Raw genomic sequence first — 14,114 nt, 5'->3', positions numbered from 1 at the left:
ACTCGTGGATAATGGGATCATTGGACATCCAATCCCTATATACGATAATAGAACATGAAAAGGGGAAAGCAGCTGTAAGGTCCCAATTGACACTAGAAGGTCGACTGAATGTGGAACAGATAGAGTTCATAGTAGAAGGGATAGATTTTATTTTAAGTCACAATTATTTTAACTTTGAGGGAGATTTTTACTTACAGATACAGGGGACTGCCATGGGCACCAGGTTCGCCCCCAGCTATGCTAATTTATTCATGGCGGAGTGGGAACGATTGGCCATTCAGCCAAGGATGGGGACGGACCTGGTGCTCTGGCAACGTTATATCGATGATATTCTCTTCGTCTGGCAAAGTGAGAAAGAAAAGTTACAGGCATTTTTGAGAGATATTAATTCCAATGATAGAAACCTAAAATTTACAGGTACGACAAGTCAGGTAAATATTGAATACCTGGACTTAAATATCAGCATACAGAATCAAGATATGATTTGCAGTACTTTTATTAAACCCACTGCCAGAAATAGTTATATTTTATTTGATAGTTGTCACCTCCCGAGTTGGTTAACTAACATTCCACAGGGACAATTCCGGAGGATAAAAAGGAATTGCACATTAGAAAATCAATTTGAATTAGAAGTAGATAAAATGAGAAACAACTTTTTGGAGAAAAAATACCCTACCGAGATTTTAGACAAAGCATTACAAGAGGTGAAAAATATGGATAGGAAGTCTTTCTTTGAAGATAGAACAATACAACAATCCGACAAATCACAGGATATTGTGCGGAGGATCTTGCCCTTCAGTGACGACTACAAGAAAATACGCCAAATAATGATGAGACATTGGCATTTGTTACAGAAGGACAAGATTATAGGCACATTAATACCACAGAATCCCAAAATAACGTTTACAAAGGCCCCAAATCTAGGCCTAAAGGTGGCTCCCACAGTTAAAAAACAACAACAAAATAGGGATTCAACCATTTCAAATTGGATAGGTCTACAAGGCTTTTTAGGTGTGGTACTTGTGGCAATTGTAGGTAACATCTTTCCCTAAAAGAACTTATGAAATCATATCCATCAACAACAATCATCGTCATCTAATTAGAGACTGTCTGACATGCAATTCCGAATACGTAATTTACGCTATTGAATGTCATGTAAACGACTATATATTGGTAGGACTAAGAGAACATTAAAAAAGCGAAGTTCGGAACACATGAATAATATACGGAAAGGAGTAGAAAATCACTCATTATCATATCACTTCAAAATTAGCCATAACCAGGACCCCTCAGGTATGAAGTTTTTTGCCATAGACAAAGTAGTAAAAGAATGGAGAGGAGGCAACCACATAGAGAAAATGTCCAGACTCGAAACAAAGAGAATATTTGAATTTGATTCCCTGATACCCAAGGGTCTCAACGCAGAATTCGAGCTCTTTGATTTTATGAGTGAGATGGTGATCCATGTGTCGACGACAACCGCATGTCTGGTATATTGCATGCGGTTTTTTCCTCTACACAGGGGTCTCCATCCATATACTTCATTTCCCACAACAAGTTTTATGTGTATAACATTTTTTATATATATATAGTGTTTTAAAATGTTTTAAATATATATATTTATTATATTTTATGTAATGTTCCTCACTGATTATCATTTATGGCCCATTATTAGATGTATTGGCTTGTGGGGTAAAAGAGTAAAAAAAAAAAAAAAAAAAATATTTTTTTTTTTACATTTTTTTAAAAAAGAAAAACGCATGGAAACCGCATGGGGTGACCATGCGTTTTTCTTTAGGAAGTATATAAGTCCAAGTTATACTAGTGGGTGAAATTATATAACTATATTTCATTGCTAAGAGTTATAAATATCCCTTTTAAGATTAACCATTTCTGAGATCAAGTCAGAAGGGCAATTTTGGACACCTGTGTCAATTAGCAAACAGGTTTTGGTGTTTAAAGGAGTGACCAATGAAACCAGAGAAGATGGAGTATATAAGAGGGGCATTTGTAGGGGTGAAGCATACCACTGAGGAAGGGGCAATACGTTGGACCCCGAAACGCGTCTGGTGCTACACCCCCTACTTAACCATTGAAGGATCCAAGCACCTTAAATCGACCATTTGACTGACTATACCTGGATACTCCTCCCGACGAGAAATCTCTGATACAACACCACTGCAAAATCCCAAGCATAACATCATTGCGGAATCTTCCATTCAGAGGCCGTAAGTCAGGGACTCTGGCAGTGACGTGAACAGAACTACAGAGCCGTCGAGGAAAAACCTCCTGATACACTGTTGCCGAATAACCACGGGCACATTAAGGGAGAGGATAGATCCAAAGTCTGCAAAGTCTTCGGTCGAATATAAGGTAACCCAATTAACCTATACTTGCAAGTAATTTGTAGCGGGACGCCGCTACTTGTTTCATTTCGTGGACGCTGCCGATATCGAAAGTGGACATAAAGACTTGACTTTTATACCTGATTTTATACACCGAACCCAGGTGCAACAACTATAAGCTATTGACATTATTTATCTTGGGATTATTGATTCACAACTACTATCCATTTCTAAGAATATTGCCTTGATTTTACATATTGTGTTAATTGAATCATCAATTATTTTTTATTTATTATTATTTTTTCTTATTGTATGCTGCCGAATATAATTATCTCATTTGAGTATATAGTCGATCATTATTATCGAAGATAATATCATATTGTATATACAATTGAATTCCAGCATTTTGATTGATTATAATCACAAATAAAGTATTTAACTGTTTAACCACATGGTCACGGTTTCTTGAGTGCCCTGTTATACTATTTATTATTCTATCCAATCAGTGCTGCCATTTTCAGACTGTGCAGGTACACACTCCATCCCAACTGGTTACACCCCTCTGTACCCTTACTGCAGACTGCTGGCAATTCATTCATAACTTCTAGTAGAAATAATAAAGGAATGGCACGACACAGAGCCATAAGAATAGATGCTCCAGAATTGTTATTACACGGGCAATGCATGTAATTATTAAACAGACGTGTCAGGAGCGGTGACGGGTCCTCTTTAATGTCTATCCAGTTTCTTCAGCGCTCCAGATTGAAGCCTCATTCACACCTGCATGTTTGGGATCCAGTGTTCACGAGCAGCAGATTTGTTGCAGACATTTATACCTCAGTCCCATTCACTTGAATCAGGTGCCAGAAATCCATGCACCTGCTGCAGAAACAACCCTATTATCCCCATGGAAGCCAGTAGAATGGATGTCCGATCCCCCTGTCCCCTGGAGTCAGCTCTGCTCAATGTATAAAGTTCCAATGGCTGCCACTAGATGGCACAAAGCAAACCTGAGTTTATAGTGATGCGAAAAATGAATACATTAGGCTACATGCCCACAAATGTTAGGGCTCCGTGCCCGTGCTGCGGACCGCAAATTGCGGCCCGCAATGCACGGGCACAGACCGTGGGGCGGCTGCATGAGGATCGCGGACTCATTCACTTGAATGGGGTCCGCCATCCGCATCCGTCGGTCTGCACCGCAAAAAAGTTGTGCATGCGCTACTTTTTTGCGGTGCGGAGGCACGGCCAGAAACACCACGGAAGCACTCCGTAGTGCTTCCGCGGGGTTCCGATCCGTGCCTCCATTCCGCATCTCTGTGATTGCGGACCAATTCAAGTGAATGGGTCCGTGATGCGGAATGCATACAGGCCGGTGCCCGTGTATTGCGGACCCGCTGTATGCGGCCACTGGAAGCACCACTTAAAGGGAGTCTGTCACCTCCAAACTAAGCATACCGCCATGTAGGGTCGGTGCCTCTATATAGAACTATGTGAAAATATGGTCTTCTAATGCTGAGAAATGTTTCTTTTTATTTTATCCAAATGTATTTCCCGGTGCACTGTGGGCGTGGCCCCGCTCCATTTGGTGCACCATTGCTCAGCCATAACGCCGCCGTCGCCTCCCTTTCCTGATATTCCAGAGCCGGTATCAATGACACAGGGGACACCGGGTGCACCGTATGGAATGATCACACCCACGGTGCACCGAAAACCTTATTTGCATAAAAATAAAGAGCCATTTTTCCAGGCTTAGAGAAGTAGATTTTTACAAGAAAAGTATGGGAATGTTTCAGGCCACCTACCCTAATTGTGGAGGTGACAGACTCCCTTTAAAGACACAGATAATGTGCATTAGATAAAAGTACCGGTGTATGTAAATTACAGGTGGCGGATTATCAGACTTTCTGGACTATTGGATGCTGGAATAAAGGGGTTTTCCGGGTGTTTAATATTGATGACTTATCTTCAGGATAGGTCATCAATATCAGATTGGCGGGGGTCCGACACCCGGCACCCCCACCGGCCAGCTGTAGCCGTGCACCGTCCATTGGATAGTGGCAGTGCTTGGTATTGCAGCCAAGGCTCACTTACATTCACAGCACCTAGGCCAGTGATGTCTAACCTCCGGCACCCAAGCTGTGGTGAAACTACGACTCCCAGCATGCTCCATTCATTTCTATGGAGTTCTGAGAACAGCCAAGCAAGTGTGCATCTTGGGAGTTGTAGTTTTATCTCAGCCGGAGGTTAGCCATCACAGACCAAGGCCATGTAACCGATGAACATGACGTCACTGGCCTAGGGTGAGGCCGCAGCGCTCACCGGACAACAGCCGCCTCTTCAAACATTTGATCATTAGGGTGTCAGGAGTCGGACCCCCGCCGATCAGATATTGATGGCCTATCCTGAGGGTAGGCCATCCATAGCAAAATCTCGGACAACCCCTTTAAATAAATGTCACTGCAGGTATTCCTATAGTGAATGAATCTGTTAGCTCAGTCCGTGAATATGGGCGACACCTGTGCAATGTCGCCGCTCTCTGCTTTTTGGTGCACCTCTTACAGGGGATGTCCAGTAATATACTATATACTCATCTGTGGTTTGACGCCCCCCCCCCCCCAAGATCAAGGGGGCCCAGTCCCTGTTCTCAGTATGTCCTAGTGACCAGATAAGACCCTCGGGTATGGCAATGGGGAAAGGCGCCAATGTGAATAACGCTGTATGTGATAGTGCTGTTTACTGAGTCTTATGTCCATGTCTCACGCAGCTGAGATTTCAGCCATTTGTCAGAAGAAGGTAAGAAGCCGCCAGCTTAGCCGTCCGTGTTGTTGCTCATCTCCGCTGTGACGTGCCTGTCTGTGGCCTGTGTCGTCGTTGTCATTATTTGCTGTTATATTCGGTGGCTCTCTTGTGAGACTACAACTCCCAGCATGCAGGGCGTGCTTGGAGTTGCAGTTGCACAGCATATGGAGAGCCGGAGGTATCGGGGCAGGTTCGGAGGTTTAGTAATGTCAGCTCCACTCCATTCATTCTGATTTTGTGTCAGTGAAGCTTAAGGGTACTGTCACTCTAGCGTTATTCTTTTCCGGCGCAGAGTTCCGTCCTAGGGGCTCAATACCGGAAAAGAACTGATCGGTTTTATCCTAATGCATTCTGAATGGAGAGCAATCCGATCAGGATGCATCAGGATGTCTTCAGTTCAGTCTTTTTGACTGTTCAGGAAAAAGATAAAACCGCAGCATGCTACGGTTTTATCTCCGGTCAAAAAAACGGAACACTTGCCTGAATGCCGGATCCGACATTTTTTTCCATAGGAATGTATTAGAGCCAGATCTGTCTTTTTTTCCCGGATGACACCAGAAAGACGGATCCGGCATTTCGATGCATTTTTCAGACTGATCAGGATCCTGATCAGTCTTACAAATGCCATCAGTTGGCATACGTTTTGCCGGATCTCTCTGCCGCAAGTGTGAAAGTAGCCTAACCAATGTCTGATAACACATTCTGCAACTTTCAGTTTTCATTTTCACCTTTTCCAAAATCCCAGCTTGCTGTCAGTGATTGAAACAAGCACATTTATACCCAAAGGCCGAAATCCCATCCAGCGCATGCAGCCGTAGGGCTATGACACCATCTGGAACTGCGACCGTCTCATGTGGACAGCCTGGGGATGTTCCCATTCGGTGACAGCAAGCAGAGAAATGAAAAACATTTACTAACAGAAATATGTTTATATTAGGCGTATTTCTGGCGCAGATTGCATCTTTGTGTCTCAGTCTGCGACTTTTCCCCGCTCACACCAGGTCTAAAACGTGGCCGTGACGCAGGCGGGGACGGGCCGGCAGGCGTAGATTTAGAAGCGGCGGTGGATCCGCTGAAGTTTTGTAGAGGCCGGCGCCTCTACATAACTTTGGCGGATCCACCCCCCCCAGCGAAGGGCTTTATTAGGACTGTCGTCTAAAACGCTGGGTCTTAATAAATGACGCCCAAAGTGTATTAGAAAGTTTAGAATGAACGAGCTTCACTGGCAGAAAACCAGTCTAAAAAGTCACGCTGCTTCATCGTGTTTTTGCATGCGCAGAATTGCTATTTCTCGCCCCACCGTGAAACGTTTCGTGAGTGTCCATCATCATTATCACGCTCCTGCAGAGATTTGTCCTTGATTACGTAAAAAGACTCATTTAACTGTCAGGCTTCCCTAAATTAGCAGAGTGAAGTATGCTGGGACTTGTAGTTCTCCAACTGAACACCTCCCTTCGGCCGACCCCCCCAGCTGTGCCCGCTCTCTGGCCCCTGGACCGTGACAGTAATCCGTATTTCCTACTGATTTGCAGAACTGCAGCTCACACGTACGGAGGGCGGTGGTGACCTGCTTCTCTGCGGGATGCTGCGACCGCCACGGTAACCGGCCGGTGCGCTACTGCAAACGCTGCCACTCCTACCACCACAGCAGCGAGGCCGGGGGAGCGTCCTCATCGGAGACCCACCTGTTTCAGACCTCACCACCTCCCATCAACACCCGGGAGTGCGGGGCAGAGGAGCTGGTGTGCGCGGTGGAGGCCGTCATCAGGTAATGAAAAGAAGGTCATAAAATTGGTTGGAAAAAGGGTCCATCTGCTGAAAATGCGCCATAACCCCAGACGCCGGGCGTGAAGATGCCAGTGGTTGGGCCCCACGTATAGTCTGACCAGCTTCATGGCAAAACCCACTTTGGGAGGGGGATAGGGACACATATAAGGGCCTGAACTTGCATGACCGCACAATATTGTAGCAGCAGTTTTACCTAAAAAACTGTGCAGACTTTGGCGACATGCCGGCCGAGTCTTGACCGCCTGGCGCACGTGTGTCTGTACCCAAGGCGGATGTCTGTCTCTGGAGGCATCTTCAGACATTACACCAACACTGAGATTTTTCCATCGCTTGGATATGCTTTCACTTTCTGATTGATGGGGTCCGACCTCTGGGACCCCCAGTGATCCTGAGAATGAAGGGGCCGCATCTCTGGTTTAGCGTTGCGTCCAGGGCTGCAGTAAACAAATATTTTAGTAATCAAGTATTCTATCGATTATTTTTTAACGATTAATCGAGTACTCTAGTACAAAAAACCCTCTTAAAATAACGTATTTCTTTCTAAAAACAATATTTTTATTTATTAGGCCTCATGCACACGACCGTATGTGTTTTGCGGTCCGCAAATTGCCATCCATATGCCATGCGTTTTTTTTTGCGGATCCATTGTAACAATGCCTAAAACGGACAAGAATAGGACATGTTCTATTTTTTTTGCGGGGCTACGGAACGGACATACTGATGCGGACAGCACACGGACCCAATAAAATGAATAGGTCCGCATCCTATCCGCAAAAAAAAAAAAAAACAACAACGTTCGTGTGCACGTAGCCTTAAACGAATCCTCGATGCAGGGAAACTGCATCGAGGATTTTTTTGCCTCGATTAAATCGATGAATCGTCTCAGCCCTAGTTGCGTCCCCTTCTAAGTTTCCTCTGCCCAGTGGCGCTCCGAGCATCAACAGTGCAAAGAATTACAGCCGGCTCCATTCACTTGGTTTGCAGGGGAAACAGTACTGCAGCCGCTCCATTCTCATGATCTTTGGGGGTCCCAGAGGCTGGACGTGTCCCAGTGAGTGCCATCACTTTATAAGAATACCTGTTAAAGAGGACCCGTCCCGTCCCCTGACGTGTAATAACAGTTCTGCAGCATCTGTCCATTCCTTTATTATTCATGCTACAAGTTCTGAAAAAATTACTAGCCGTTTGCAATGACGGTACAGCTGGGGGTTACCAGTTCAAGCACTATCCAGCCAGTGCTGCCAATGTGCAGGGACCCCCCCCACCCCCCACACACAACTGGTAACACCCATCTGGACCTTCATTGCAAACTGCTAGTAATTCATTTATAAACTTCTAGCAGGAATAATAAAGGAATAGCACAACATATAGCAGGGATCAGCAACCTTCGGCACTCCAGCTGTTGTGAAACTACAATTCCCAGCATGCTCCATTCATTTCTATAGGAATTCTGAGAAGAGCAGAGCAAGTATGCATGCTGGGAGTTGTAGTTTCACAACAGCCTGAGTGCTGGTGGTTGCCTGACATAGAGTCATAGGAATAGATGCCCCAGAAAGGTTACTACATGGGGGATGCAAGTGATTCCTAAAACAGCCGCGTCAGGAGAGGGGACGGGTCCCTTTTAGTGGTGGACACCATGTTGTTTTCTGCTGTGGTGGAGCTGCAGCTGCAGGAGAATTGAACACAGATTACAGCTGATCGCTGCAGGTCCCAGGAGCAAGAAACCCTATGATCAGATTTTCGGGGGCCCCCTTGTAACAAAATGGAATTGTAAAAAGTGGACAGCCCCTTTAACACCCTCTTGGTTCACTTCTCCAGTTTGCTGAAGGAAGCTGAATATCACGCAGAGCAGCGGGAGTACGAGATGAACCGCCGGAGACAGATGGGCTTGGCCTCCTCGCATCATTCGCTAGACAACACCGACTTTGATAACAAAGACGACGACAAGCACGACCAGCGCCTCTTGAGTCAGTTCGGCATCTGGTTCTTGGTGAGAGAAATTCCGTTACCTTACACTCCAGTCACCTCCAGAGCTGTATTTACAATCCATGCTTGTGTAGACCAACCAAAGCATGCTCTGTTGCGCATTTTGGGAGATACCTGACTTGACGTTTTAGATAATCTCCTGCACCGTTAGGGCTGTGACTGATAGATTGCTGGTTGCAAGTAGCAGAATTATAAATACAGCTCTGGATGAGACATCAAATCAGGGCAAGGTTAGGCTACTTTCACACTCGCGTTTTGTGTGCGGATCCGTCTTGTATCTGCACAGACGGATCCACACAAATAATGCAAACGCTTGTATCCGTTAATAACGGAACCGTTTGCATTATTCATTTAAAAAAAAGTCTAAGTCAAAACGGATCCGTCCGGACTTACATGGAAAGTCAATGGGGGACGGATCCGTTTTCAATTGCACCATATTGTGTCAGTGAAAAACGGATCCGTCCCCGTTGACTTACATTGTAAGTCAGGACGGATCTGTTTGGCTGCAAGCTGCGTTTTAGTGACCGTCTAAAAAACGGACACCAAACGCAGCCAAACTGATGCATTCTGAACGGATCCTTATCCATTCAGAATGCATTGGGGCTGAACTGATCCGTTTTGGGGCCGCTTGTGAGAGCCCTGAAACGGATTTCACAAGCGGACCCAGAAACGGCAGTGTGAAAGTAGCCTTATTAATGCAGTATGGCGATGCTACATCGCAGAACAATGAAGGTGAATGTGGCTCTGTTGCGCAAGTTGCCATGGCATGCACGTCGCGGGATATCCCGCCGTTTTGGATTCCTGGCCACTTGCGTATCGTGGTTGTTGCAACTTGCAGACCGCATTCACTTTTATTGCGTTACAGTGTAGCGCCGCCCTGCTGCATGCAAAAGGGACCCCCACCGATCACAAGAATGGGGGCACCAGAATCTCCCCCCCGTGTGAATGGTGCACATGCGTGACCACGGCTCCATTCACTTCTATGGGACTGCAGGAGAGAGCTGAGCATTGCGCGTCCAATAGAAAGGAATAGAGCGATGGTCAGGCATGAGGGTCCCAGTGATCAGACCCCCAGCCGTCATGATACATGTTGTTTATGGAAAAACCCTTTTTAGTTCAAAATGGACAAATCTACCAAGTCCCGTTTAATCGCCATGTTGCATTGCTGTCACTCTGCGGCACAGGTCAGCCTCTGCACCCCCAGTGAAAACACGCCCACCGAGAGCCTGGCGCGCCTGGTCAGCATGGTCTTTCAATGGTTCCACTCCACGGCGTACATGATGGATGATGAGGTCGGCAGTCTGGTGGAGAAACTCAAACCCCAGTTCGTCACCAAGTGGCTGAAAACGGTTTGCGAAATCCGTTTTGACGTGATGGTCATGTGCCTGCTGCCCAAGCCGATGGAATTCGCTCGGGTAATCACAAAAAGGTTTAGTATTGATGCTGCCCTGTAAAAGTCACTGGTCAGTGTGACGCCATGTACGCCAGCGGTCAGTGCAACCCTTGTACCATTTTACCAAATCAACAATTTGGTAAAATGGCACAAGGGTAAAGCCCTATGAGTTGCAAATATAAATGGCACACAATCGCTTTATTAACTGAAAAATGAAAAATAAAAACGGATGCAAAATAAATCTGGGTATTAAAGGGGTCGTCCAGTTTTTTTTTAATTTCATTTGCCCTCTAGACATCAATAGTTGTGAAGAAATCTATACTCCATTCCAGCTCCTTCACTGGGGTTTCGGTCACCTCCCACACAGATGGGGTCACGTGCACTGCTGCAGCCAATGACTGGCCTCAGTGGTGATGTATTGCCAAGTGGCACATAATTATTGGCTCCCGTGGTGAATGTGACCCCGTCCATGCAGAAGCTGACAGGTGAGGAACAGAAGTCCAGCGAAGGAGGCCGGGAACAGAGCTGCAGGTGAGTGTGGGATGCTGCTGGCTGGAGGGCAAAAAAAAACAAAAAAAAACTGGACAATCCCTTTAGGCTCCATTCACACGTCCGTGGTGTCTTGTGGACCCGCAAATTGCGGATCCGCAACACACCCGCCCGGCACCCCTATAGAAATGCCTATTCTTGTCCGCAAGCTGCAAGAATAGGACATGTTCTATCTTTTGCGGAGCTGCGGACCTGAAGATCGGGGCCGCGCTCCGCAAATGTGGATGCTGACAGCACACTGTGTGCTGTCCGCATCCATTCCGTCCCCATAGAAAATGAATGGGTCCGCACCCGTTCCGCAAAATTGCGGAACGGATGCGGACCCATTTGCGGACGTGTGAATGGAGCCTTAATATCCAGATTTTTTGCATCCGATTTTTTTTTATTTTTCATTTAATAAAGCGATTTATTCTTGCAACTCATAGGGCAAGAATAGGACTATTTTTTTTTTTTGGGCGGAATGGACTTGCGGACATATGGATACGAAATGCACAGGGAGTCCTTTCGGGGGGTTTTTCGGCCCCATTTGAAATTAATGGTTTTGCATACTAGCCGCAAAAAAAACGGACGCAGACAAAAAATACATGAGCCCTTATTGTGTAAAAAAAGTAACAATACATTTTTTTTTTACATTCACATTTTTTTTATGTTAGTCCAACTTAAAAACCCTAAACAAAAAAGTTATTTTTTTCTGCCATTGTATGTCAGTTATTTGGATGACGTCTCTGTCAAAAGGTAAGAAAAGATCTCTGGGTGGACTTGATTGCTTTATAGATTTTATTTAATTTTTTTCCATTTTTTGTTGTATTACTTATTTCCCCTGTGACATGACAAAACAGCCCTGACCTGTGAACTGTCACTGACCCAGCAGAATGGTTGTGTGACCTTTCATCCGGCGATCATGCGATTGCTGGGACCTTTGCAGCACCAAGAGACCTTGCTGAAAACCCCACTGGACCAAGTAGCGTTGCTGTTTATTATGTTACGTATAGAATCTGTCGCCGCCCCCAAATGGTAGAACAGTGGTATTGCAAGTGACAGACTGAGATTTCGGTTCCTCAGGTCGGTGGATACTGGGACAAGTCCTGCAGTACGGTCACGCAGCTGAAGGAAGGTCTCAATAGAATTCTGTGCCTTATTCCATATAATGTGATAAACCAGCCAATCTGGGAGTGTATCATGCCGGAGTGGTTGGAGGCGATCAGGACAGAAGTGCCCGACAATCAGCTCAAGGAATTTCGGGAGGTCCTCAGGTGGGTTACACCTCTGTTTAAAGGGCATCTGTCAGCAGTTTTGTACCTATGACACTGGCTGACCTGTTACATGTCCACTTGGCAGCTGAAGGCATCTGTGTTGGTCCCATGTTCCTAGGTGCCCGCATTGCTGAGAAATATGATGTTTTACTATATGCAAATGAGCCTCTAGGAGCAACGGGGGCGTTACCATTACACCTGGAGGCTCTACTCTCCCTGTAACTGCTGCACCCTCTGCACTGTGATTGACAGAGCCAGGCAGTGAAAACATCACCACACCTGAACATGTCAATCAAAGTGCAGAGGGCGCTAATTAAATAAGGGTTTAAAGCTGGAAAGCCCCTTTAAGAATATAACTTGTTAACCCTTTAGAGTATGGCTTGCCATTTCCTGTATGGATTGGATAAGCATGATCAGTTAGACATGACATGTATTTGTGTTAAAGGGGTTTTCTGGGATTCAGGATCGATCATCAATATCAAATCAGAAGGGTCTGGCATCCGGAACCCCAACTGACCCCACTGGGTGGCCGCTAGGTGTCACCAGTCATCAGTATCTAAGTCCCCAAAAAACCTTTGTCATTTTCCGTTTTATCTTCACAGTAAAATGTTTGACATTGAGCTTTGCCCTTTGCCTTTCTCCATGGAGGAGATGTTTGGGTTCATCAGCTGCAGATTCACCGGTTATCCTTCTTCTGTCCAGGAGCAAGCTTTGCTTTGGCTTCATGTAAGAATTTTGGACGTTCTATATTAGCTCTATTACAATTCAAGGTCTTTACGTTTTGGAGACTGGTATGAACTTAGTTGTAGGGTCCGCCAAGGACTTAGTGATCGGGAACATCATGGGCTTACTGCCATGAGCTTAGTGATTGGTAAAACCATGGGTTTAATTGTGGACACTGCCATGGGTTTTGTTGTGGGCACCACCATGGGCCTCATTGAGAGGATCGCAGTGATCTTAGGTTTGGGAACCATCATAGGCTTAGGTGTAAAGACCGCCTTTATCTTAGTTCTGGAGACTGCCATCGCCTTATTTGTAGGGACCGCCATTAGCTTAGTTGTAGGGACCGCCATCGCCTTATTTGTAGGGACCGCCATTGGCTTAGTTGTAGGGACCGCCATTGGCTTAGCTGTAGGGACCGCCATTGGCTTAGCTGTAGGGACCGCCATTGGCTTAGCTGTAGGGACCGCCATTGGCTTAGTTGTAGGGACCGCCATTGGCTTAGTTGTAGGGACCGCCATTGGCTTAGTTGTAGGGACCGCCATTGGCTTAGTTGTAGGGACCGCCATTTACTTAGTTTTTATAACTGCCATGGACTTAATTGTGAATAGTGTCATGGGCTTGCTTTTGGGATCTGCCATGGGCTTAGTTGTATGGACTTCTCAAGGGGAGAAAAACAGAACTGGATCGCACATCCACAATGCTATGCTTAGATCTAATTAAACTCGCTTCTCAGCGCAATATTAGAGTGTACAGCCCCCTATACTGCATGCTGTACAAGAGGCATTAGTGTACATTTTGATCAAAAGGCATAAGCCCACTCACCACGCCAAGGTTACCTCTTTGAGTGGGACCTACTCTGACAAAAAGGCGCAGCACAATGCAGTGACAAAGCGGCACTGCCCTAGTGGGCGGCAGGACCCAGGAGTCAAACAGCAACCCTGTGGCACTGGGTCCCACCAACCCACCAGCACAGCGCCACAAAAACAAAGGCCACCGCGCAGTACTGTACCACTTTTTGTCAGAGTAGGTCCCTCTCAGAGGTAACCTTGGCGTGGTGAGTGGGCTTATGCCTTTCGATCAAAATGTACACTAATGCCTCTTGTACAGCATGCAGTATGGGGGGCTGTACACTTTAATATGGCGCTGAGAAGCGAGTTTAATTAGATCCAAGCATAGCATTGTGGATGTGCGATCCAGTTCTGTTTTTCTCCCCTTGATATATGTTAGTTGTAGAGACCGCCTTAGTTATTAGAACTGCAGTGGGCGTAGTTGTGA

General features: G+C 45.9%; 1 protein-coding gene across 1 annotated transcript in view; it reads left to right on the top strand.

Moving 5' to 3' along the window:
- UNC79 (unc-79 homolog, NALCN channel complex subunit) overlaps window positions 1-14,114 on the top strand; it is a 98,304-nt gene that overhangs the window by 20,832 nt on the left and 63,358 nt on the right. The window contains exons 8-13 of the mRNA XM_040411655.1: window positions 5,113-5,141; window positions 6,680-6,915; window positions 8,754-8,925; window positions 10,106-10,336; window positions 11,926-12,116; window positions 12,719-12,842. Of these exons, the coding sequence (XP_040267589.1) occupies window positions 5,113-5,141; window positions 6,680-6,915; window positions 8,754-8,925; window positions 10,106-10,336; window positions 11,926-12,116; window positions 12,719-12,842 (983 nt within the window). The remainder of the gene's footprint in view (window positions 1-5,112; window positions 5,142-6,679; window positions 6,916-8,753; window positions 8,926-10,105; window positions 10,337-11,925; window positions 12,117-12,718; window positions 12,843-14,114) is intronic.

This window comes from Bufo bufo, chromosome 11, assembly GCF_905171765.1.
Source record: "Bufo bufo chromosome 11, aBufBuf1.1, whole genome shotgun sequence".
Classification (NCBI taxonomy): domain Eukaryota; kingdom Metazoa; phylum Chordata; class Amphibia; order Anura; family Bufonidae; genus Bufo; species Bufo bufo.
This window is presented reverse-complemented; position numbering and strand designations above follow the sequence as displayed.